The 25930-nt window shown below is 43.0% G+C and overlaps 2 protein-coding genes across 3 annotated transcripts; one reads left to right on the top strand and one right to left on the bottom strand.

Moving 5' to 3' along the window:
* The first annotated feature begins 3707 nt into the window (after nt 1-3707).
* On the top strand, nt 3708-8678 carry GTF3A (general transcription factor IIIA). Of its 2 annotated transcripts, none has more exons than XM_030958978.1 (9): nt 3708-3860; nt 4107-4207; nt 4594-4690; nt 4879-4967; nt 5846-5919; nt 7166-7249; nt 7635-7864; nt 7962-8018; nt 8280-8678. In XM_030958978.1, exons 1-9 carry the CDS (start codon nt 3717-3719, stop codon nt 8502-8504), a joined length of 1101 nt encoding a protein of 366 aa, XP_030814838.1. In that variant the 5' UTR covers nt 3708-3716; the 3' UTR covers nt 8505-8678. The 2 variants fall into 2 exon arrangements, with proteins under 2 accessions (XP_030814838.1, XP_030814830.1); XM_030958970.1 differs by having other exon boundaries at nt 7959-8018; nt 8280-8676.
* MTIF3 (mitochondrial translational initiation factor 3) lies at nt 8496-13926 on the bottom strand. Its single transcript, XM_030958990.1, has 4 exons — nt 13837-13926; nt 11465-11928; nt 10052-10197; nt 8496-8782 (listed from the first exon to the last, which is right to left on the bottom strand). Exons 2-4 carry the CDS (start codon nt 11925-11927, stop codon nt 8570-8572), a joined length of 822 nt encoding a protein of 273 aa, XP_030814850.1. The 5' UTR covers nt 11928; nt 13837-13926; the 3' UTR covers nt 8496-8569.
* Nucleotides 13927-25930: the final 12004 nt, after the last annotated feature.

Here is a 25930-nt window from a genome sequence, read left to right as displayed (position 1 = left end):
AGGATTGTTGAACCACCAATGCAGTCAGGGCCACAAAACTTATTGGGACCAGCTCAGAACACATAAATAGTAGTTAGTGTAATTCTTAAATCACAGTCTCTCTGCATCCCACTGCCACTGGACCATGCCAAGAGACCTCTAGATATGGTGCCTCAAGCAAACAATATTCAACTTGCAACAAGTCTAGAGAAAAAAGTAATCTTTCCATTTCCAAAGTTTTTCATGCAGGAGAATAATTTCTGCAATCACAGAGCTACTCTGGATGCACATTTAAACATATTTATCTTCATTTTAATATACATTCAAATAAGTTCTGTGTAATGCTCATAAACATAAGACTTCAACTTCTTTTGACTTCAACTGTGCTGCACAAAGAGAAGCAACTTACCTTGGAGATGAGGTAAATATCACTACTTATAGCAGAATGGTGGGATGGGAAAATGAAACAGCCTTTGTTAGAAAATGACACGTGGCCCATTCACTCAGCAGTTCTTCAGAGGGATATGAGTATTCACAGCACTGTGTGAAGTCTTTCCCTGATTGATACTTAATTCTGAGTACATCCTCGTAGCTTAAAGAAATAATTTCAATCAGAGTTCAAGGGATTTACTATCCTGTGGCGGTTTTACACGTGTGGGAAGGAGTTCTGTGCTGGTTTTTTCTTAAGGGAATGAACTGCCTCATTTTTCTGAGTTTTTGCTCCCTTTCAGTTTACAGATTATTAAAATTTATCAGCTGCAGTGTGGACCTTGCTCTGGAAATGTTTATCTTCAGATTTAATTTTTCTCCATTGCATATGTCTACCTCTTAGCAGGTTTACCTTTCACCTCCTACAGTGGAAAATTATAACAACAAATCTGAAAGGCAACCCACTCTCTTTCTAGCTCTAGCTCTCCTAGAGGACTCTTCAAAATCCTCCCTCTCACAGTCAAGTCAGAAGACATCAAAAATACAACACAACGAGAAGCCCTCTGGCCTTGAGTCGCCCACCATCTATATATTTCCAAAACTGGATTAAAGTTCCCAGAGGACTCTGCTAAAATCTCAAACTGGCATTGCATAGCACAAAATCCAGTGTGAAGAATGTTTGTTCTCTGTATAGCCAATAACAAGATTTCAGAAGTTTTCTGCCTTGCATGCTATTTCCTCACCTGTTTTAGAGCGGCCTGAGGCAAAATCATGTTTTCACAGGAAAGGAAAAAAAATGTTCTCAAAAAAGGAACATTAATAACTTCTTTTCTAACTTTCTGGTTGGTTTTTTATTGCAATTCCCAGACCAAAAAAACCAAAAAAAAACCCCGAACAAGCAAAACCACAGCAACATTTTCTTTCATGTATTTTGATCAGTATGTGTTAGAAGCTGAGATCTTTTCAGACTGACTTCCCCGCTGAAAAGAAGCTGATTTCTTGCCATTGCTTCTTGATGGTTTGACTGATTCAGCTCTCCTCTTAATCCTGCTACAGATGAGCGAGATAAGAGACATCCCCCGGGGCCATGGAGATCTGCTCCGGGCTGGCATGAACTCCTCCCTCTGCCCAGCATCTTCCCTCCCTGCAATGTGCAGCCATTAGTTTCCCCATCCTTTGGCACTCCTGCCACCTGACTTCATGCATCCCTTCCCTCCTCCAGTCCCCATACACTAGATTCCTGACTCTTATTCCCCCTGTCTTTCCTCCCCCAGTTCACCAGCCTGCTCCAAGCACCGCCATCTGCTCAGGCTTTACAGCTCTGAGGACACAAACAAGGAAGAAGGATTGGGAATTTTTTCTCCACAGGACGGTTCCCTTGTCACAGTCATATTCCAGCTTTCTTACCCTGTTCCTCACACTCACTCTGTGGGGAGAATTGCAGCAGATGGAGGATGTCACCTAAAATAAGCTCGTGTGACAACTCAAATACAGCAAAACAGGGCAGATGATGTGTTCATAGAATTATTTAGGTTGTAAAAGACCTTTAAGATCATTGAGTCCAACCAGTAATCCGGCACTGCCAAGTCTACCCTTAAACCATGTCCCCAAGTACCACATCTGCACATCTTTTAAATACCTTCAGGGATGGGGACTCAACCATCTATCTCCTTGGGCAACCTGTTCCAATGCTGACAACCCTTTCCTGAAATTTTTTTCCTAATATACAATCTAATTTCCCACATGGCACAACTTGAGGCCATTTCCTCCAGTCCTGTCACTTGTTACCTGGGAGAAGAGAGAGGCCTACCCCTACCTGGCTACAAACTCCATCCAGGCAGTTGTAGAAAGCTATAATAAGCTCCCCCCTGAGCCTCTTTTTCCCCAAACTAAACAACCCCAGCTCCCTCAGCTCCAAGTCTGTACCAGGAATTTGCTAGGCAAGATATCACAGCTCACCTTAGCCTCATGTCCTCTTCCTCTAGCTGTGCCCTCAGGTGGCCTGGGGATACAGGCCAGGGTGAAGGTCATCTGCCACAGGATCCCAAAAAACCCAGGCTGAAAACATCGGAATTTTGGGGCAGGTGGTAAGCAGTATGCAGCAGAGGCTGATGTCAGAGGCCATGAGATTCCCCTGGTCTGGACCAGAGGCTGACCAGCTGTATGCAGACTCAACCTCAGGCAAGGCAGGGAGCCAATCCAAACCTGCTCACAGAGCCTTTGTTCCAGGACTTTTGCTTTTTGCAAAAGCTGTGAAATGCTTTTCAGGGATGCAGCAGAGCCCTTATGTCCCTAAAACTGCAGGAGGGTTGTTATGTGTGGCAACAAACACAGAATTAAGACGTGTGAATCTCTGTGTGGCTGAATCTCTTCTGCCATGTGCTGGATTCTGCACCTGGGACAGGGCAACCCTGGGCGCTCATACAGTCTGGGGAATGAGGCGCTGGAAAGCAGCGCCATGGAACAGGACTGGGGGTCCTGGTCAATGCCAAGTTGAACATGAGTCAGCAGTGCCCTGGCAGCCAGGAGAGCCACCCGTGTCCTGGGGGGCATCAGGCACAGCATTGGCAGCCAGGCAAGGGAGGAGATTGTCCTGCTCTGCTCTGCTCTGGAGCAGCCTCACCTCCAGGGCTGGGGGCAGTTCTGGGCGCCACAATATAAGAAAGACATTAAACTATTAGAGAACATCCAAAGGAGGTCACCAAGGATGGTGAAGGGTATGGAAAAGCTGTGTGAGGAGCTGCTCTTCAGCCATCGGTCTGCTCAGCTTGGAGGAGACTGTGGGGAGATCTCATTGCAGATACAGCTTCCTCATGAGGGGAAGAGAGAGGCAGGCACTGATCTCTGCTCTGTGGTACCAGCGACAGAACCAGAGGGAATGATCTGAAGTTGTGTCAGGGGAGGTTTATGTTGGTTATTAGAAATAGGTTCTCCACCCAGAGGGTGGTTGGGCACTGGAACAGCTCCCCAGGGAAGCGGTCACAGCATCAGCCTGACAGAGCTCAAGGAGCATTTGGATGACGCTCTCAGGCCCATGGTGCTGCACACCTTGGAGATGGTGTTGTGCAGGGTCCGGAGCTGGACTCGATGATGCTTGCCAGTCCCTTCCACCTCAGGGCATTCTGTGACTCTGTGCGGGGGCTCCCGGCACACAGCCACACGAAGGGCTCCGCCTGCGCCGCTCGGGGCCCACCGCGCCCCCAGAGCTCCTCAGGCACCGAGCCCGGACCCCCGGGCCCGCGCGCGCCCGCCCACCGAGCACGCGCCGCCGCCGCCCCGCCCACCCGCGCGGTCACGTGCCCTGCGGCATGGCCGGCGCGTTGGGGGACAGCGGCGGGAGCGGAGGGAGTGCGGCCCTCGTCCCTTCCTACATCTGCTCCTTCCCCGGCTGCGACGCCGCCTTCAACAAGGCCTGGCGGCTGTCCGCCCACCTCTGCCGGCACACGGGCGAGGTGAGCCGCCCCGGCTGGCAGGGAAGGAGGGGTCTGTGTGAGCGAGGCGTGGGCGCCGCGCTGGGACCCCGCGGGGCACCGGGCAGGCCGTTTCTCCTGCTCGGGGGTGCCCCCACACCTCGGGGCTGCGCGGTGTGGCCGGGCCGGGCGCGGCCGGGGCATCCCGCTGACAGCAGGATGGCCTCTCCGGGGCGGCCGAGCCCCTGCCGGGGTGGGTTTGCCCCTGCGACAGCTCCTCTCTTTCAGAGGCCGTATGTTTGCGATTATGAAGGCTGCGGCAAAGGGTTCACGAGGGACTTCCACCGCGCCCGACACCTCCTCACGCACACCGGGGAAAAGCCGTTCGAGTAAGGCCCAGGTTTTTACTTCTTAAGCTGAAGTGCTGTTTTTCGTAAGGAAGGGAAGTTAAAACAGGGCAGGGGTAGAGAACATGCATGCCTTTGGTGTCATGGGCACTGCCATAACTGTGTGTACACGGGGTGGGATCAAACCCCCTGTTCCGGCAGTGATCTGTAACAAATGCTTAAAGGAATGGGCAGATCTCCCCCAAGAATACATTATTAAAAGGCTAACTTAGTCTCTGTCTTTTAGTGTATTCAAAGCAAACTTCTGTATTTGAGTTGTGAGTTTCAGTAATTCTTCTGTGTGTTGTTCTTGTACGATGATTTCTGTATCTGCCTAGGGAACAAGTCACTGTTTGACAGCAGTAATAAAAAATGCAGTTCATTTGCAGGTGCACAACTGAGGGGTGCAATGAGAAATTTGGAACAAAATCAAACATGAAGAAACACATTGAGCGCAAGCATCAGAATCAGCAAAAGCAGTATGTGGTGAGTAATTACCTTTGCACTGTACAGTGGAGGCTAAATAAGCTCTTTGTTGTGTATCTGGTGAAATACTTCAACTTGTTATTATGTGGTACTTGTATAAGTTCAAATACCATAACTGGGATTTCAGCAAAGATGTGAACTGAACTGTCATTATTTGGCCTCTAATCATAACTTGATTTCCTCAATAGTGTGACTTTGAAGGCTGTAACAAGTCTTTCAAGAAGCATCAACAACTTAAAGTTCATCAGTGTCACCACACCAATGAACCTCCCTTCAAGTACGTGGATAATTTTAATACTGAATTTTAACACTGTAGATGAAAATAGGTGCATTTTCTCGGCCTTTTCATTGATGTGGCAGTAAAATAAATCAGTTTGTAGTCAGGGCTGCAAGTTTATTTCTTGTACTAGTCCTTTGCTCAGTGATCTGTTTTGAGCAACAATTTTGGTGCTCTGTAATTTCAGCGTTCCAGCAATTTTATAAAAAAACAACACAACACTCCCCCACCCCACAGTTTTTAATTCATAGTTTGAAATACAGGCATAAGAGCTTGCACAATAATGAAGAATGCAGCTACCTTTATTTCGTAGTAAGAAGCAGTGACTTGGCTGACATTGAGTAGTGAGTAGTACGTAGAAAAAGAGGACAGACTTGGACACTAATCTTGGAAACTGTGCATTGCAGCTCCATTTGGGTAACACATCACTATAGATCTGCTAAAAGCAAAGTTCAGTCTTGTATTTCTTACAGGTGGGTCACACTTAACATGAGTGCTCCTTCCACTTCAGTGAAATGCAGTACTGTGGTTGGATGACAGCCAAAAATGTCAGTGCTCTGCTGGTTCTGCACAAACCACTTAAACCTTCCACTCTCTGTTCTTCTATGTTTGAAGAGCCTGCTGTGTAGAGATGATACAAGGCTTGACTCTTCAGCTAAAGCTCAACTTACTGTATATTTGGAAATCATACTATAGTTCTAACTTCAAAGTCATCCAAGTCTATTAAAAAACTAATACGGAATTTACTTTTACAAGGTGGGGGGACACACACCGTAGGTGAAGGGAAACTTGGATTATTTTGTTAATTTTAATTGTTCTTGACTTAACAAAAAATACGTAGATACGGTGAAAGAAATTTTGTGCTATTTTGTACCTAGATGTAATAAAGAAGGATGTGGAAAGTGCTTCTCTACTCCAAGTCGACTAAAGCGGCATGAGAAGATACATGAAGGTAAAACTGGTTTTTTTCTTTTTAAGGTTATGTTTCAGCAAAGGAAAAAGAACTGCTTCCAGTGCAGAGTATGCACAGATGCATGACAGTCTGAAAGTGTTCTGGGCCTAGTGATCCAGACAAGACAAGACACCCATTTTGAATAGTAAAGTGGGATATAACTGCAGGGCATTGCAGTGTTCAGTTATGTGTGTTTGTGACAGTCTGAGCAGAGCTCAGGATTCCTTCAGTTATTTCTTCTCCTGAGGTGCTTCCTTGCAAATAATCAATTTTTTGGAGATGGGCTGGTGGTAAAGGCGTTGGCCTAGCTGTCCAGAGCATAGATTCAGTTGCCAGTTCTGCCACAAATTTCCTATGGAGCCTTGGCAGAACCATGTGTATTTTTAGTTATTAATGAAGCTATGTGAGAGGCTTTTAAGTGAAATCATCATAATGTGGCTATGTATGTTTGAGCTAATGCTGCTGCCCTCCTATTCATTCTTTCACTGACAGATAACCAGCTTTCCAGTGATAGGAAAAAACCAAAACCAAATCAGATAAAGCCAGCAGACTAGGAAGAGTACCCAGAAGGCTGTGATTTGTGCTGTGATTTGTACTGTGATTCCCTTTTCTTCAGACAAGGACTTGTTTGTAGGTTTTTGAGCATTCCAGTCCTGGGATTTAAATAGTATTGACTTTCTGTGGTTCCTGCCTGATAGAATGGTAGAATCTCTTTAGATGCTGGAATACTACTGTATGGTCAGTATTTCTTTTTAATATGCAGGACAAATATTTATATAAAAGTAATATATATTACTAGTTATTTTTATCTATTTGAGAGAAAGTGTATGGCTGGGAGGAAGTAGCTTTACTGAGGCCAGGAGAGAGAGTTTCACGAAATCATTTAGGTCAGAAAGGATCTCTGGAGATCACCTGGTCCAGCTCCCTGCTCAAGGTGGGGCCAGTTAGACCAGGTTGTTGAGGACCACATCCAGTGGTGTTGAATGGTTCCAGGGCTAGGGCTTCCATAGCCTCTCTGCGCAACTGGTGTCAGTGATACAGGTTTCTACCTTAAAACGTTAAGATTTTCTCTTGTTCTAATTTGTGTTGATTGTTCATTGTCTCTTACCCCATTCCTGTGCAATATGGGAATAGACAAGGAATAACTGGCTTTTAATTTTCAAATGCTGGAAGCAGAGTTCCCCCTTGTAAAACTGGACTGTTTGCCAGACCCTCTGTGATTGTAAACATCTGTTCCATCCAACAGGCTATGCATGCAAGAAGGAAAACTGCTCATATATCGGAAAAACTTGGACAGAGCTTCTGAAACATAATAAAGTCAGTCATGCAGGTGAGTTCCAATTGCATTGGTAAACTTATGATACAAATAGGAAACCAACTGGTAATCTGGAGTCCTTGCTGTACTCATTTCATCAGCTTGTCAGCGTGTCCCAAACTTGTCTAACTTTATTGGTAAAGTGGCTGTCACTCCAGCTAGACCTTTGATGAAAATGCTGGTCAGTATACTAATTTAACTTTGTGATTCAGTTAACAGAAAACTGTTTTATGTAGGATTTCAGATCTGGGTAATTCATACTGCATTATCCTCCTGAAGTTTCTTAAGCTCCTTGCATTTTGTGTTGATTTTAGCATAGTTCTAACAGACCACCAGGTTTGATTCTGAGCTGCTGTAAGAAGTTGTTTATTTATACTTTGCCTTTATTTCTCCCACTTAGAGCCAATAGTCTGCAGTGAATGTAACAAAACTTTTAAACGGAAGGATTACCTCAAGCAGCATCAAAAGACACATGCTGTGGAGAGGGAAGTCTACTGCTGCCCCAGAGAAGGATGTGGGAGAACGTACACAACTTTATTTAACCTTCAAAGCCATATCCTCTCTTTTCATGAGGAGAAAAAACCATTTGCTTGTGATTATCCAGGCTGTGGAAAAGTGTTTGCAATGAAGGTATGTGTTTTTTTAACTATTCTGATCTGAATCCCATTATCTAAAATTAAAACTTAACTCTTTTTTTTTTCCCTCCTGCTCTTTGTAACTGTAGCAGAGCCTAGCAAGACATGCAGTTGTACATGATCCTGAAAAGAGAAAGCTGAACTTGAAAGTAAGTTACACTCTTGGAAAAAGTCTTCTCACCCCTACCCTATCACTGCAGAGGACGGTAAACTTTACCTGTTTTAGAATGTGACTTCAAGCAGGAAAACAGGTCAAATATGTAGGTAATTTGGGAGATTCTTAATTTATGAAGCTCCTTTAGCTAATGTAGTCCTGGCCTCTACATTGATTTCTTTTTTTCCCCACCACAACAGTAGTCTTTGCTCCACAGATCTGTTAAGTTTACTAATTCTGGATGTATTTCTACCAGGCAAAGCGTTCTCGTCCCAAGAGGAGCTTAGCCTCTCGTCTCAGTGGCTACATTCCTCCCAAAACACAGCCAGGAAAGGATGAAGTTGTGATGGAAAGCAAGACAGCAGATAAGCTCATGGAAAATGGAATACCAGCTGTTGAAATTCAGACTGTAGCAAAGGTTAACCAAGACAGTGTTCTTCATGGAATGACCAATGCAAAGCTCAACAATAACTTTAGATAAAGTTAATTTTTTTCTAAATTTTATTTTTTAAATAAATTATATATTGTTTACACTGCTTCAGGAAGTCATTGATGCAACTCATTTGACTTCAGATCTTCATTTTCATCTTTCTTTCCTGTATTATTTTTCTTGATTTCCATCTTCTGGTGTTCTTTCAACTCTTTGTCAGACATGTGCCTGAAAACACAGGTACTCACTCCTTCTCTAGCAACTTTTGGCTTGGAAAGATAGGTTGCTTTCTCAGACACAGTCTCCAAAATTTGATCAAAAAGCATGAACTAAAAAGGAGGAGAAAATGAAAATAGAACTAAATGAATGCACAAATACAGGTAGAAAAATATTTCAAGCTGCTCTGTAATAACATGATCTGCTTAGTTTAGCTATTAGCTGAACCAAGCTAGTTGCTAGTCCTAGTTTGAGCACTTCAGTTTGTTCCTAACTGTTCTTTACTCATAAGCAGGTTCAGGCAAGTCACTAGAGGGGGATTCAGCCATTTCCTAACATTTAGGCTGCACTGCTGACTCATGGTGTTTTGTTCTTTAAGGGTGTCCATTAGAGTGGTCTGCATCTCACTACTCTCCACCCTCCTCTTCCTCTAGATTCAGATATATTATTATATGAGGCTTTTTTCTTAAAGGGTAGTATTGTCCTAAGGTAAGCAGAACCTAGTAGTATTGAACTGAGTAACAGTGCATTCATGTAACATACTGAATTCCTAACCTCATTATTAAGCCTTCAAGAACAATGTAAATCAGGACTGTGTCATGAAATGTTCTGTTCCCTCCCATCATCAGTTCTTCCTGTTACTCCTTCCCTGTGAATTTGGCTTCCTATAAAAAGTTTTGGGTTTTTTTGGATGAAATGCTATCGCAATTTTCCCCAGCAATTTAGTTGAGACAATTGTCAAGAACACCTAATTCACTAGGAGAAAAAAACAGTCTTACACAGAATATTTATAAAAAACCCATTTTTGTGAATGACAGGAAGTCTCAAGGCCCTGCAATTATACTGGGAAGTTGCCATCAGCTGCTTAACATTTTTAGTGATGTTCATTTTGCTCTTCTTGGAACACCATTCCAATAGTTGTTCATGTAGGAATGGAGAACTAACCTTAGCCAAAGTTGCATAAATGCAGCTCCAGAAGAACTGTTGGTGAAATAATCCAGCTAAACTACAGACCTTTTTTTTAAACCGCACTGTAAAGTGTTCAGAATGGGTAAGCTGGCTAAAGGCATCGATCAGAAAATTTCACTGGCCCCATTAATAGGATGGTGCTGCATAGGAGTAGGAGCTTCTTAGACTCTGCTGTCCAAGCCAGTACTGCAGCTGGATTCTTAAGGAAGCATGGTATTTGGACTGTCTCTCTGGAACTACTTTTCTTCACCAGTGTTTGAAGAGGAGCAGCTTAAGGCAGGCAATCACTACTTTCATGGGGCCTAGATCTCCACAGAGATACTAAAAACTGTGGCACTACACAATAAGGAAGGTCAATACAGCTGCAGCTGTTTAATGACATTAACTGGTCCCACCTCCAGAAGTGCACTTACCATGTCTGTACTGCTGCCTTTGGCTTGCCGGATGGTAACTTTAACATGGTGTCTCTTTTCAATCCACTGTGCTATCTGTTTAGTCTTGGTCTCTAGGTCGTTCTTGGCAATAGCCGAAGAAAAGGATAACTCCTTCTGCACCACCCCTGTTTAAAACAGAACTGAAACTCTGTTGGCTTAATATTTGACAAACCTGTACTAGTTGCTCTCTTTTATCAGCTTATGGTGCTTTGTCTGCTTGACTCCCTCCTCCCACGCTGCTTTCTCAGAGCATCCTGATCTCATTGTCTCAGCATGCACCACTCTCACCTGAGAGGGTGGCAACTTGATGCTCTCACACTCACTGCTGCAAATGGGAGACTGAGTGCATGTTTGAGGCACACAGGGAAAATCTCTTCAGGGTCAGAAGGCTTAAGGTATTTTTAATTACAGTCTTGTTCATATGATCCACAATGTAGGTCTAACAAACAGGTAAGCAGTGGATCTGGAATTAAGGACTTAGTGTGCAAATTCCTGTGTTCTGCACGTAGGACAGCTGAAGGTAAAAGCGCTGACGTTAGCTCTTCATCTCAAGCCCATTTTATTCAATGGTGAGTGCAATATTCAACTGGAAGTACGACAATGCCTTGTAATATATTTGAACATAATACATATATGATGATATCTACAGTCTCTTCGTCCTTCCAATTTCTCTAAAGCAGTTACTATCTGAATAATATTTTTGTGGTTTCTTGAACAGAGCAACTCACTACCACAATAACGTTCTCCTCTAAAATCAGAACTCTACCTAAAGCTATCTTCATTAGCTGAGGATATGAGAGGATACAAGGTCACATGCCTTTTCTAAAACCTCTTTGCCAAACTCAGTTTGTTAAACTTAGGTGGTCCTAAGGGAAAAAAACAAAAACAAACAAAACAAGCTGAAAAGTGTTAAATACTGAAAACGTTCTCTTACTCTGTACAGGAAAGGGCTCCGGACTTTGTCCTCCTAGCAGCAAATGAGGAAGAGAGTGTTTCATGACTACTGGTGACAAACTATATAATTATATTGGTGTATCTGGTCCTTAGTTTGTAAAAACTGCCTGTCATTCTATGCCTTAGTAAAAGAACAGAAATTCAGTGAGTCTCATGGAACCAGAGCCTAGTTATATTCACTCACATTAAAATATTTTTTTAACAAGTCAGCAGATGCCAAAATAGCAAATCTTAAGAGGGTAATAGAAGGATTCTCTGTGGAAGACTGGACTAATCCAAAATTTTATTTTCACCACTGCAAATCCTTAATAGCGTGGACTGCACTGACATTGCTTTGGATTTACACAAATACAAGTAAGAGGATTTAATCTGTTGAAACCACTTTTAATGCAGCATTTTTCAAAGTCCTCAGCATTGTAGTGTTTACGGTGCACATACCTTGCTTTGGACTTGCTTTTTTCTTCTCTGCACGTTTAAGCTGCTCTTCATGAATCTGCTGCCCAGTCATTAGTCTGTAAACTGGAGGTTCTACATTCTCACGAAGCAGAACCAGTTTCAGGCCATGCTGATCCATAAGTCTGAGTGCCTCTGCTCGGTGCATGTTTCCTAAACTCTCCCCATCCTGGTTGATTACGTGCAAAATACGATAGGGAATTCTTCGCCCAACGCTTCCAAATGCCGCTTTACTTTTTGGTTGTGCGTGAGATTTTTCATCTGTACAATATGGCTGAGTAAACCCAAACACAGCTGACTTCCTCGGGTCAGGTACCACTATCCAGAATGGAGAAAAGAGCCACTTTTGTGCTGTCTGTGGCAGAAGAGTACCAAAGAACCTTTTTGCATATCTGCTCTCATTTCTGGCCGCTTGACATAAATATTTCATTGTGCACAAGGCAGTCATTCTGAGGAAGAAGAAAAAAGTTACCCCATCAGTCAGATTCTTCTAGTTATATTAGAAAGATTTGACTCCAGTTCAGTAAACCCTAGTGTTTGTAACTACTCTTTTAAAATGATACACGGTACTACTACACAGAATCATCAGTCAACAGTCATTTTACAGTAACAAAATTTAACACAGAGGGACAATCTGACTAATGAGCAAAATGTATGAGTTGATGTTACCTTCTGTATCTTAAAATCTGAGCCTGAACTCCTTTAAAGAATGCAATACTTCTAGTTCCTTTCTTCTCACTTTCAAATTTTAATCTAAATAGCTACAAGCATCTATCCTGACACAGTGCTCACAAAGCTATAAACTTTCAAACATGCTTCCAAATATACCCGTGCTTGAAGACTACTGAAACTCATCTTTGAGACATTTCTTCCACTGGATTTTTTTTCCCATTCTTCCCTGGCTCACGAAATCCCCCTGGCAATTTTGCTGCAGCTCCCCATTATTTGCATGTGTTCAGACCTTCAGAAATCGTCCATTTTCTAACAGCTGCAAAAAACTTAGGAAATAAAGAGCAAACTGTGAGTACTCTCTGCAGTTTTCCTATTTTTTGTTTAAAAGGCAGCAATTACAGGAAAAGTCAAGGATGATGCAGGAAACCAAACACATGTCATACCAGAGGAGCTGATAAGAGTGATACCTTTTCTGCCCAGGAGGGAATGTGACTCTGCTCTATGAATACATGCATGCATACACATACATACACACTAATATATGACATGGTGTAAACATGCATCCATGTGCATACATACGCATGGAAAAGGTGTAAACCATCAGCAAGGATAAAAACCTATTTATAATTCTAAGCAGTGTTGGCATAGGAACATGTAAAATGACTTGCCTGTGAATAAACAGTCTGAAAAGGGGACAGTCTGGAGCCTGGGATGGATATCATATCTCAACAGTAAGGACAATGTCCATGCAAACTGCTTGAAGAAGGAGCCAGAGGAGTTCATGAACAGGGCAGTCTGATAACAGCTATGTGCTACCTAGATCCAGAATTCAAGCTAGCCACAGGGCACAGAAGAGAAGTAACATGATTTCCACAGCAGCCTAAAATTAGCTGGTAGACCTACCTTCCCTTCCTGCCCTGGGCTCTGCCTCTGCCCAGTAAAAACAGCTTTTTGTCTGGCTGTGACAACAGCCCTACGACTGAACACCCACTGTCAACACCCAAGTATCTTTGTGCATCATCAGTGCAGCCACAAAAAAGCCATGATGTCCTTATTTTTTTAATGGTTTCATAAAGCAGCTCTGGATCATGCACTGCAGACTTGGTCTGCAACCTGGGTATCATTGATCCATTATGGAATGATATAATTAAATTAATCTTTCATTCAGAAGAACCTGGCTTGCCTTTGAGAGCTACTGATCTATAAAATTAAGTACCAGTATCTCAGCAATGGAACAGCAGCTTGTTTTACAGAAATTATGACCTTATTCTGCTAAACACATGGTGTTGTTGGTATCCTCCTTCATTCTCTGACGCTATTTAAATCTAATAAATCTAGCCCTAGCTTTCTGAAAGAAAACAACTCCTTTTTCATGGAAGGGTTTTTCTTTACCTAACGTGTTTCGCCTAGTGCGTTTCGCTCGTCCTTGCGTTGGCAAGGCCGCCTGACTCCGCTGGGTGGGAGCTCCAAGGAGCGGCACACCGGGAACCGCGGGAGCAGCCGCGCTTCCCATGCCGGGCGGCCCTCACGGGAGGGGGGCGGCATCCCGTGGGCGTCCCCCCCGTAAACAGGGAAGAAGAGCTGTACGTGGGTGTGTGACCGTGCCCTGTCATGTCCGCCTTCCCGGCTCTGCCTGTCGCGGAGGTCACTGCGTGTGCCCCTGGCTCCCTGTGACCCTCTCTTACCTGCCGGCCGGGCCGGGCCGGGCCGAACCGAGCCGAACCGCCGGCCCCAGCCGAGGGACCGGCCCGAGCCGCCGGGAAGTTGCGGCACGCCCCGCCTCTCTCCTTTCCTTTTCCTCCTGCTCCTCCTCTTCCTCTTCCTCCCCACGCGCCTCCGCCTCTTGCCCCCGCCCCGCGCGTGCCCGTGGGCGGGAGCGCGCCTCCGCCGGTGCGCGCCTGCGGGAGCGCGCGTGGTGGGAGCGGCCGCGCGAGCGTGGTCCGTGTGTCCCTGTGTCCCTGTGTGCTCCCGCATTTCCAAGCCGACACACGTGGCGTGCCCAGTTCCCTGTGCGCGCTGTTGTTGGGAGCTGCTGTTCCCCTGCGTGCCTTTGCTGCGCTGCTGTGGGTGTGAGGGCCGCAGCGGGGACAGGCTCCGCACTGTGCCCTGGGCCATCCCTACAGGGCCGCTTGGTGCTGCCAGCGGGGATTGTGTGGGTGCTGAGCGCTTTGTGTGTGTGTTAAGGCATAGAATCACAGAATTTGGGTTTGGGTTGGAAAGGATTTTTAAAGCTCATCTTCGCTAATCCCTCTGCAATAAGCAGGAGAGCAGGAACGTCTTCAACTCCATCAGGTTGCTCAGAGCCCTGTGTCCTGACCTTGAATGTTTCCTGGTATGAGGCATCCTCCATCCATCCTTCTGAGCCACCTGTGACAATGTTTCATCACCTTCCCTGTAAAAACTTCTTCCATACCTCTAGTCTAGATCTACCCTCTTTTAGTTTAAAACCATAACCATTGTCCTGTCACTAGAGGCCCTCCCGGAAAGTCAGTTCCCACGTTTCTTACAGGCCCCCATTAGGCACGGGAAGGCTGCTGTGAGGCTTCCCCGCAGCCTTCTCCAGACGGAGCAGCCCCAGTTCTGCCTCCATAGGAGAGGCGCTCCAGCCCTCAGAGCATCTTTGTGTCCCTCCTCTGGACTCGCTCCAGCAGGTCCGTGTCCTTCCCGAGCTGGTGACCCCAGAGGCGGATGCAGCCCAGCCCCGGGCTGTGTGGCACAGCCGTACCCGTGTCCCTGTCCCCCTCAGGGGCTGCGGGCCGCGCTCCGTGTGCGGGCAGCGCACGGCACAGCCGAGGCTGCAGGGGTCAGCAGCGTGTGCGGCTCTGCAGCGGCGTGAGTCAGACCGAAGGCGTCTCGGGTGCTTGGGTTTGTTACCTTCTTTGGTAGGAGAGGCTCTGCGTCGGGTTTGCGAGCTCCTGCGTCCAATTTGGAGACAGAAACCTTTGAAAGAGAAGCTGAAATTCATGTAACTCCAGTCAGCCACTGAACAGCGCTGGAGTTTGCCGAGGACCTCTCTCCGGAGCCCAGGGGTTCGTGCCTATTGAGGGATGCTGTTTAGCCATCCGGGCAGGAGCTGGAGCAACACTCAGACTCAACGTGTGCTTTAGAATTTAGTACATAATGAAGCTATGGGAAGCAGCTGTCCTTCCTGAAAAATAATCAGAACTTTTTATCTTACATGCTTTAGGCCACAGCTAAGTGACCCTTCTTTCCTCTCCCCCTCTTCTGTCCAGGATGAAAAAATGCAATAAAAACCTGACCTTTATGGTTCTGGGTTGAAAGCTTTCTGTTCTTAACTATGGTCTTAGAATGGTTTAGTTTCATGTACTTGCTGGTTTTGTTTTGTCATTGTGGTACATATATGTAAAAAAAGGTCTGTCATTGCTTCATGCTCTCCATCTTCACAGCAGATGTCATGTGGTAATCGTGTGCAAACCCAGAAAACTTCACTAAATCAGTTCACGTTATGAAGTTCATTCATATCACCTTATCCTCATTAAAAGTCGTCACTGGCAGTAATGAATTTGGAAAAATGCCAGTAACAGAATTAGCCAAGTAGATGGTGAGCTGTGTTAAGACCGTAAATGACAACTGTAGCTTCTCCTATTATATGCAAATAGAGCCGAATTTTTCCATCCTGCTATTTTGTCCTTTTTTTTATTATTTCACTCAGGCTTTATGCCTTTAGAGTTGTAAGCTCTTTGGGAGCAGGGATTACCGTCACATCAGTAGAATGCCTAAGAAAACTGGATCTCAGTTTGATGCTATTGAAACATAAATTATTGAAATTCTACAGTATCCAGTTGTGGAGAGTGAAATATTCCACAATAAGAAAAGATGAAACAAAAAAGATTTTTACTGGTCCTTTCATGGTCTGGAAATCAAGTGTGGAATTTAAATAAGCATGAAGGGAAATTTTGGCAGAGCTGAGGCTTGGAGAGATATTTTTTCATCATCAGCTCTGCAATATGCATTAGAAGAGAGAGTGTCAGCAGCCCCCTTGCAGTTATCGACGATTGCCACTCTGAGAACCATCCCCACAAGACAGGTAATTTTCAGCAGTGTTAGTAGCAGCAATAAAGCTAATAATCCTCTTCACTAGAGATAAAAACTACCTGCATGAAAGCAAGGTACTTCAGAGCATACACATCACATTCCTTCTCTCTTCCCATTGTTTAATTCTGTTAAGTTTAAACCTGATCCTTGTTTTACTTCATGCCTTTCTAATTAAATATAGTGTGCCAAGAAATAGTGCAGTCTTCTAATGGAGTTTGTCCTCAATTAACATGATCTTTCTGGGAGTTCATTATACTCTTTCTCCTTGTTCTTTGTCTCATGTCTGTTTACACTGTAATTGTCCTGGGGCCCTGTTTTTATATGCGCCTGCCACAGTGAGACTGCAGTCTTAATTATTTGAAAGACACTATCATAATAAGTGCAGTTAATAACTTTCTTCCTTCTACTTTGCCTGATGCACATAATCTTCTGCCCACCCCTGACAACACACTCAGTCATTTATTTGCTTTTTAAATCCTTAATTTTCATCTGCCTTTTCCCCCCCTCTTTTTAAAAATTTGACATTTACTTACAAAGTTGTTGTTTTCACTTTGTTGTTTTTTTGTGCCACATTAAGGCCTGTTCTGCTAGATGCTAGACCTTGTGCCAAACTGTAGACGTTTCATTCCCCAGCTAATTTTAAATGCAAATATATGAGAAGGGAAAGGATGCGTGGATGGAGAGATTTCTGGTCCTTGTACATGAGCAATGCAGACATTTGCTAGTGTGGATGTTATTAATGTTACTAATTACTGTGAGGCTCAAGATGCTACTGAGAAACTTCTTCCACAGTAACAACTGATTTCTGGGGGATGGTTTCAGTATTCCCTGAGGATGTTGGAAACTGGTTCCAATCCTTCTGTGTTTTGGGGTTAATTTCAAAATCAAAGAATCACAGAATCATCCAAGGTGGAAGGGACCTTCAAGATCATCTAGTTTAGCCATCAACCCAGCACCAGCATAGTACCCACTTAAAATCTCCCCCCAGAGCTGTTCATGATGGTTACAGTGAGCAGTTTCTAATGCCCAGCAAAGAGTGAGGATGCCCTGAGCTGCATGACAGTGTGTTCACCTGGAGGCCTGAGGCTATGCTTTACTGTCATTCAGACTTCATCACTCATTTTGTGGCAGCAGGAAGCAAGCTGCTGAAGTGCCTAACACCTGCAAGGAGCTCATACCTGCTGGCTCTGGGTGGAGAACTGGTCTTTCCTTGGTCCATGGTGAATGTCTTGCTGCTTCCTAAACTGGACCTGTGCATATGAATATCTGGTAAAAAAAATTTCAAGTGCCAAATGAGATCATCAGGAGTTTATTACTGATATTTTTGGGTTTATGCAATGCCTGGGACCCTTGGACATGGAGCAGTAGCCCTGGGACAGCAGGTTTTTCACTTTTATTGCTAAATCTGTGATTAGTCTCCTGCACACTTGTGCTTACAAAAGTACTGAGCATCTGGAGAGCTGCTTACTCTGTGCAACTCTTGTTTTCCTGCTTTTTCTGTGTAATTCCCTCCTTCACAGGGCGTTTCAGCAGGGAAGATTTGGGGAAGACTTGGAGAGATTCCCTTACTCCTCCCCACTCCCCAGTCCTGCTGGCAGCTGGCATGGCCCCCCTCCACCTTCCTGCTGGTTATAGTCGTGGCTGTGTGTTCCTGCAGAGCCCTGGTTCAGAGAGGGGCCGTAGCCTCCCCTGTACACTCCTTAGTGTTCTTTTCCCCGTTAGTGTTTATGAAAGACTTTCGCACATAACTCAGATGAAAAACTCCCTTGTGCTGAGCTGAGCATTGCCATATGGCAGAGAACACGTCAGAGTAAACATGTATTTAAAGGACACAGAAATTCTGGGTGTGTAGTAGGTCCAGATTTCTGGATCTGCAGTAGCTCATTTACTCCTTTCCCATCCACAGCTTTTGAAAGTTGCTTCCTACACAAACTTCTCTATTTTTATTCTAGCAAGAGACAGCAAAAAATTAAAGCAAACCCCAAAATTTTGTTGTAGTGAGTGGTAAGTGATCACTGCTAACTGATGTCCTGCACAGAATATACAAATATAGTTGAAGCAGATAAAGTTTTGTTTGATTTCTGAAATCTACCCCTTTTGTGCGAATTAAAACAAATCTTTTGAAGATGCATGCTCGGCCATTAAATTGCTTGGGCTGAATTACTTGAATCCAGGCAAAGAACCAACTTTGCTCCCTGAAAAGCAAGGCTGACTGAATTTGTTAAAATGTTAATCATAGAGCAAGCCTGTGGGTCCCTGGGGTGAGATGCAATTAGAGTTAAAACTTCACAGTATAGAAAGTTTTTTAACTGTCTAGTTTTACATCTTGACTGTAGGGAGAGGAGTTTTCACTGTACATTGAAGACATTGTTCTACAGCCTTTGCAAGTTGTTGGGTTCAGCTGCGAAGATTTTAAAAGCTGCTTTTGTTGGCAGCCTAGGACACATCCGTGACCTTATTAAAGTGGAAGTGAAAGCTCTCTTCTTTTTTTTTTTTTTTTTTTTTTTTTTTGCAACAGTAAATCTACTAATTTTACAGTCAGTTGAACAGCAATAGATTAATTTGTTTAAAGTCTGCATTCACAAAGAAAATGTGAACTTCGCTGCCTTGAATACCCGAAACTACAGTGCGATATTTAAAGGGTAGAAACTATTACAACTTGCCCTAGAATGGTCCAAGCAGTTCCCTGTCACCTGCTTCTCAGCACAGGTGCTGACCTCCCCGTCTATTCTATCCCTCCTGACAGACTAGCAGCCAGGCTGGGGCTTTGTGTGCAACAGAGAGCGCTTTTCCAATGACTGGGCCAGTTTTCTTCAGCAACCACAGGAAGCAGAATAAAGAAAAGGTTAAGGGCCACCGCAAGGGTCAGAAAGGGTTAAATTTAGTTAACATCAGAGGTTATAGCTTTTAACAAGAGCATGAAGGAAACTTATTCGAAGATGCAATTTGTTTCTTCTTTGTCAACCATTATTTTTTTTTACTCTATTGATAGTGACAGCTTAACAAAGTTTTTATATGCCAGGGTTTTCATCCTTTAGAGGATAAAGAACTGTGATGCAAAAAAGAGATGCAGGTGGAAGACTTTATAAAGCCTCCATGATTTTCAAATTGAGGGTTGAAAGTAGGCTCCCTGCGTGGCTAAGTCAAAAATAATTTGTAAATGTTAAAAAAAATACACATTACGGACAGAGAAACTGCCTTTTTTTTTTTTCTCCTCTCTCCAGTGTAGCTTGCCAAGAGTGGTGTTTTATCAGAAGCCTTACAATCTGCCTGATTTCATATGTATTTTTTTCCCAAAGTAATCTTACTTTCTTTTTTATCGCCCTCTAAAGATGATCAAAGTCAAATGCCTTTAACAACAGTCTTCATCATCTCCCTTCAAGATATTTTAGTCTATAGTGTACAATGCTGGGTTTTTTGTGGTTTTTTCCTCCCAATTTAGTGAAGAAGCAGAAACTAGAAAATGCATTCAGTGCAGCGCAGTGTTAGGTTCTCAGTTAAATTCTTGAAATGCAAAATGAGGAAAGTTTAAGTATTTCTGAAAATTATTGAAGAAAAATAATTTTTAAAAGGTTCAGAAGCATTTTTCACCCTTTTGTACACTTTTGTACAGATCAACTTCTGCCAATTTTTTAAAATCAAAATCAAAATTAATAAAATAACTTTTTTTTTTGTTATTTTACCTTGATACAGAGAAAGAACTTAAATAAAAATTTAATTAAGTCTGATAACAATTCATAAGTACAAACAATGCATTTGGGTAGGTTTCTTTTTTCTTTTTAATGTGTTTTCCTCAAGGGGAAAAAAAAAGCTTATGTGATCATCCTGTCTCCCTATCCATCTGTCTCTCTGCAAGTTCCCTCAGCAGTTTTAATTGCTTGGACATTTCAGCCCAGTTTGGCAAAGAAATAGGAGCCTCAAAGATATTGTACATTTATAATGATGATATGTATTTCTGTCAAGTTTTGTGAAAACCATGGAGAGACCTTCAAATTGGTGTCTAGTTCTGGCAGAAGGGTTCATCCAGCTGACCAGGCTGTATATGTGTGTGGGCTGCCCAGGTAGCACACAGGTGTTATCAGACATGATTGTGGCCTTTCAGTACTTAAAGGGGCTCGTAAAAAAGAGGAAATTTTACTTTTTACACTGGCAGATAGACACAGGCCATAGGAAATGGTTTTAAACTAAAAGAAGAGATTTAGAATAGATGTTAGGAAAAATTTCTTTACTCAAGAGGGTAGTGAGGCACTGGCATAGGTTGCCCAGAGAAGTTGTGGATGCATCATCCCTGGAATTGTTCAAGACCAGGTTGCATGGTGCCCTGAGCAACACAATTTAGTCGGTAGCATCCCTACCTTTGCAGAGGGGTTGGTACTAAATGATCTTTAAGGTCCCTTCCAACCCAAACCACTCCATAATTCCATGATGCCATGATCAGCTACAGTCCATGTCATCTGTTGCCTTGCCAGCTGCTCGGGGGCTGCATGGGAGATGCATAAGGCTGAGGGGGATTTTGAGATGGGAGAAGGAGCCAGAGCATTTTGATAGCAATTGAGAGGTGTAGAGAATGTGCTGGGGTGATTTGGATCTATAATCTTGGTATTTGGTATTGTAGGTCTGCTGTAGAAGGCTGGGAACTGACAAGAAAAGCCTCAACAATTCAAGTATCAGTTGTGTCAGTGGTCATTTGCTCACAGGAGCTATTTCACCTGATTTGTGGCATCATTAGCAGTGTGACAAAGACTTGAAATTCCCAATCCACTTGGTGTTAACTCAGGCTAGTGGTGGGTTCCCAGCTGTAGAACCAAGAGTTGGTTTTGCTCTCCAGAGGGTTGGATAATGCCTTTTGGTGCACGTGATCACTTTGACTTTTCTGGGAGGGTTCTGTTTGGAATCAGTTAGTATGAGCTCTTTTGTTGGTGTAGAATTAATTCTTCCCTAAGGGACAGCTAGCACATCTAGAGAAAGTCTGTGTAGATCATAGACAGAAGCATTTGCACTGGTATGGTGTACAGGCAGGTGCACAGACTCTTGACTGGCTAAGGACTAGAGAAGGGGGCTGGAGAAATACAGGGCCTTCTCTGTCCCCAAAGATGGGGAAAGTGGCACAATCCAGCTCAACCAGTTGAGCACTGTGTACCCCCTCTCTTTGGTCCACACAGGGGCAGCCTCTGCTGAGGAGGTGACTTTGAAAGGCCTAACTGCAGTGAAAAACAAATGAGAAAAGTATGGATCTCCACAGCCCAGACAGACTGGGCTGGAAAAACACAACAAAAACTCCCACTTACTATTCTGCTCACAAGCTGCCACCAAAACTCAGCTGTGAGGAGAATAAGAGCATCTTTTTAAAAATGTAAAACTGTCTTCTTCTTTTTTTCTTCTGAGCTGCTTTTACAGGCTTTAAAGCATTAATTTCAAAAGCTTCACAAAAGCAGCAAGCATCAAACAGTCCAGGCTGAGTGGAAGCTTGGGGAGGAGTGATGGCTGCAGACACGGAAGCAAGGTTATTTGTTTGTTACAAGTCAGCGATCATAGCTTGCTTTTAATGATGGAGCAGCAGAGAAGGAGAGTTAGAGCAGCCCAGAGAGCCCCGGATTCACACAACCTAATGTTCAGTTACATCTTTTGTGTCATGCTTCTGTTGTCTGGGTGATTCTTGGATTGGGAGTCAGGAGATGTGAGTTTTGTCTGCAGTGCTGACGTGCCCTGTGACCTTGGACAAGTCTGTTCATCCCCGTGCTTCTCTCATATTTTTGCTCACTTAGAATCTCTCTCCCTTTTTCCTTGCAGTGTCTTTCTCTAATTATACACCTGGACCATGGCTATCAGAATGCAGCTGTGCTCTCAAGTTAGGCACTGCTATTGTCTGAGTTAACCATAAAGAAATCCTGCACTGAGCACTTCACTAGGTCTCTCCTGTTATCTCAGGGTTTCACTGACAACTTTAATAAAATAAAAGTCCTTCAAAAGACTGAGTGTTCCTGCTTACTGCCCAACTGCCTGCTTTTTCTGTAGCATCTTGAACAAGAAAAAACATAAATTCTGATCCCTGGGTTGTCAGAAAATAATGATTTATAGTATTTCATACTTTCTGATTATTGGTAACATATTTTTTGTTCCTGAAATCTCAGCGGTTACTTCAGTACTTCACAGTGCCTAATTTTCTTCAAAGTGAATTATAAACCAGCATGCTGCTATATATCTTACTCTTTCTTGATAGGTTTTCCTTAATTTTGCTCTTTTGTGGAGGTGCAGTTCATGTGCCTGAGACTAGAGACAAAGCCTCCTTTGGAATTAATTACACAGTACCTCTGAAATCTACTCTATTTTATCCCCATAAGGATGGGGTTTAGTGCCAGGATAACTGGCTCTGCAATGTGATCTCAGCAAAATTGGATATGTTCTTTGAGTTCAACTTTCCTTGTATATGCTGCACTACCTGGTCCAAGATGTCAACATCATATAAAAAACCCTACTATGCTCTTGGGAAAAAAGATTACATCCTTCAGCAACAAAGCACACGTATCAATAATGCATATCTGCCCTTGCATCTCCTTCTGTTCCAATGAGAATTCAGACTGGATTTTTCCATGAGATCCATAGGGAAATTCATCATCCAGAGTTTTGTGTTTCACATTTTCCTACAGTGTTGTGTCTTTTGTCTTTATATCAGGTGTGCTCTCAGACAGCATCTACAGCAAACCTCTCACAGCTGTGTCAGCTTTTAGCATCCTGCATAAATTGTCTGATCCCAGAGTTTGTACAGTTGTGGTTCCAGATCCCACAGTGCATTACCTCATGTTTAACTTTGGTACTCTCTCTCCCCTTTCCCCTCTGCCTCCCCTCAACATAATGTAGGATTGTAAGAACAAGTTTTTGGCTTCAGGAGAAAGGGCTGTCAAAGACAATTTAGTACTTTGTGATAGAAGTGCAGAATTGTAGAATGATTTGGGTTGGAAGGGACCTCAGGGGAGTCATCTGCTCCAATGGTATATGAAGAATTTTGGGCTATGACCTCAACTTGGGTGAAAATAAGCCCCTTACTTATCTGTGAATCAGTTCAGGAATCAGCAGGACCTGAGTGATTCTACTTTTACATTCTAATTGAAGGGTGGAGACCCTTATGTATACATTTTCTTAGAAGCAATTACAGTCCTACAAGCTCAGTCCACTTCAATATAAGAAAATAATCTGTTTTTGAATAGAACATTGAAGACTTGTTAATAATTTTAAAGCACTTCAGTTGTGCTGAGACAACTCTGCATTCCAATCAGTTTATATATTTATTTGGATTAATATGCCAGTGATGCTTGCATGGTATCAGACCATAAGTTATTTACATAAATTAAACATGGATGATGGAGCCACAGAAATGAGTCATAATTTTTTCTTTAAAGAACAGCGGGAGGTAATTGTTTTTATAAGGAATTCAGAAACTAGCTCTGCATCAGAACACGTAATTGTACTTAGAAATCAAACAAATTATTCCCATATTCAGCAAAGACCAAGTAACCATCAAACATAGATGGTGTTAGAAGGACTGAGCATTTATTCACACTGTAAAGGCTCACATACATTTATTCTGTTTAAATTTGTAGAAGGAAATCATTCTGCAAAATATGCTAATAAGAAGTTCTGTAAGTATTATTGACCACAACACTATCTTTAAAAAAATCTGAATTTATTAATCTGAAGCGGTATAATGTTTCCCTGTGTTCAGTGTAGTATAAATTTAGTGTCTGGGTCTAACAAGTAAGGGCATGAGCATACATAGAGAAACTGAAGTTTCTTGTTTGTCTGCTTATTTACAAGGAAATAGAGCAACAGAGCTGGAATAATTTTCTTAAGATGCAAATCTCATTAATCTGAACCAACGTGTTTCAACATGTCTCTGAAAAAGATAAGAGTTGTTGTTAGCTATTTCATGTCTGGTTAAAAATAAAGTGGGAGAAATCACAGTATCTTTTCTGAAATGGCCAAAAAAGGGAAAAAGTTAAAAGCAAGCCTAGAAACCGGGCCAGTTGGTGCTTTATTTAGTGGTTCTTTTTCCATTAGCTCACCCTGCTTTTGTAAACTTTGGAGAGGAATGCTGTGTTATAACAGTAGCATTTGCTTTGCTTTTACAGTTCCATATGTGGATAATGAAAAACAACTGTAATTTGTGAGCTTGAAGTATAATTAACTGATGCCCTAAAAGGTAAACTGTTTCTTCTAATTATGTAAAGAACCCCTCAGTCATGAGCCAAGCAGTGATTTATATCAAGAAAAGGTAAGAAATGCCTGAATAAATATATAGAGGCGGTCCCACTGTATTTTATTTTGTTTCAATTGTATTGATCATAGATCCTTTGTTGTATTTCTGATGAAATTAAATATAGTATATAATGTAGCATTTTGTTGGAGCCAAAGGCTTTGCTCAAGAGGAGCAAAAGACAGGTTCAAGTTTTCACTCTATCAGCTTCATGTCAAAATTTGTGCTCTCTCATTGCTCCAGGCTAGGTGTGTGAACCTAGTTTTCCATATTCCCACGTTCAAAAACTGCAGGAGAAATAGAAAAAGCATACAGAATTTCCAAATCTGGATGTAGTCAATGAAATTAAATAATTAGCTTTTGGTTGGCAATCAGTATATTTTTGTACAGTGGACAAAGCTACTGATTTTTGAGTCTTGAACATATTTTGTCAAAGTGTGGAGCCAAGTGATTTGATATGGAAGTGCCCTGAGGCTCTTCATACCTTCATTGCCCTCTGCAGGCTGGGTTTTCTAGCTGAACTAAATGTCATTAAGGACACCAATTACTAATTTCAGTAAATCATGCCTCAGCAGTTAAGCTGAGTCCTGAAAAGAATAAAATAGAAATAGAAAAAATAGAAATAGAATAATTTAAGTTGAAAGCGACATAAACAGCAATCATCCTGTCCAACTACCTGACGTCTTTCAGGGCTGACCAAAAGTTAAAGAATGTTTTTAGGGGCATTGTCCAAATGCCTCTTATCACTGGGGGGGCTTGGGGCATCAACCACCTCCCTAGGAAACCTGTTCCAGTTTTTGACCACCCTGTGGTGAGTCAACCCACTCAGCTCAAAGGATCCTCACTCTGAGTTTCTCTGAATATTCAGAATAGCACATCCCTATGGAAATGTGCTTTGTTTGGGACACAATTCACTGTGACAGAAGGGAGACAATATTCCACAGACAAGACACATCCTTTCAGTAAAAAAAAAAAAAAAAAAGAAGAGCTATTCAGTTTTAACTTGAAGTTTTCCATAAAAACAGTTTCAGTGGAAAATTTTTGGACAACCCCTAGATAACAACTGCTCACAAAGTTTGCCAGGAAAAAGGGCAGAACATCATTGTTTATTGACCATATAAGCACTTGTCTTTTTTGAAGACTATATGGGTTGGAAATATCTGCTGTAGATTGAGCAAATGTAGAGTCCTAGGGTGGTGTTAGTTCAGTCACTGGAGTTGCATAATGTCATTTGCATAATCACTCCTGTAGCAGCAACTGCTCGATACCTCTGCAGTTATGGTGGTAGTTTTGTTGAATGCATAAAAGAGGAATTAAAGAACATGCTTCTCCTCCCTTCCCAGTTCCCTGTTGATAGGAAAAGGGCCCATTATCTGGGGCAGGCACATTGGGATGTGCACTTCAGCAAAGGGTTGTGATCTGTGTTCATTATATGCAAATTTGCTGGAGCATTAATCTGCTAGGCATTAACA

Source organism: Camarhynchus parvulus, chromosome 1, assembly GCF_901933205.1.
Source record: "Camarhynchus parvulus chromosome 1, STF_HiC, whole genome shotgun sequence".
In the NCBI taxonomy this organism is placed as follows: Eukaryota; Metazoa; Chordata; class Aves; order Passeriformes; family Thraupidae; genus Camarhynchus; species Camarhynchus parvulus.
The sequence above is the reverse complement of the archived record's forward strand: the minus strand, read 5'-3'. Positions and strand labels throughout refer to the sequence as shown.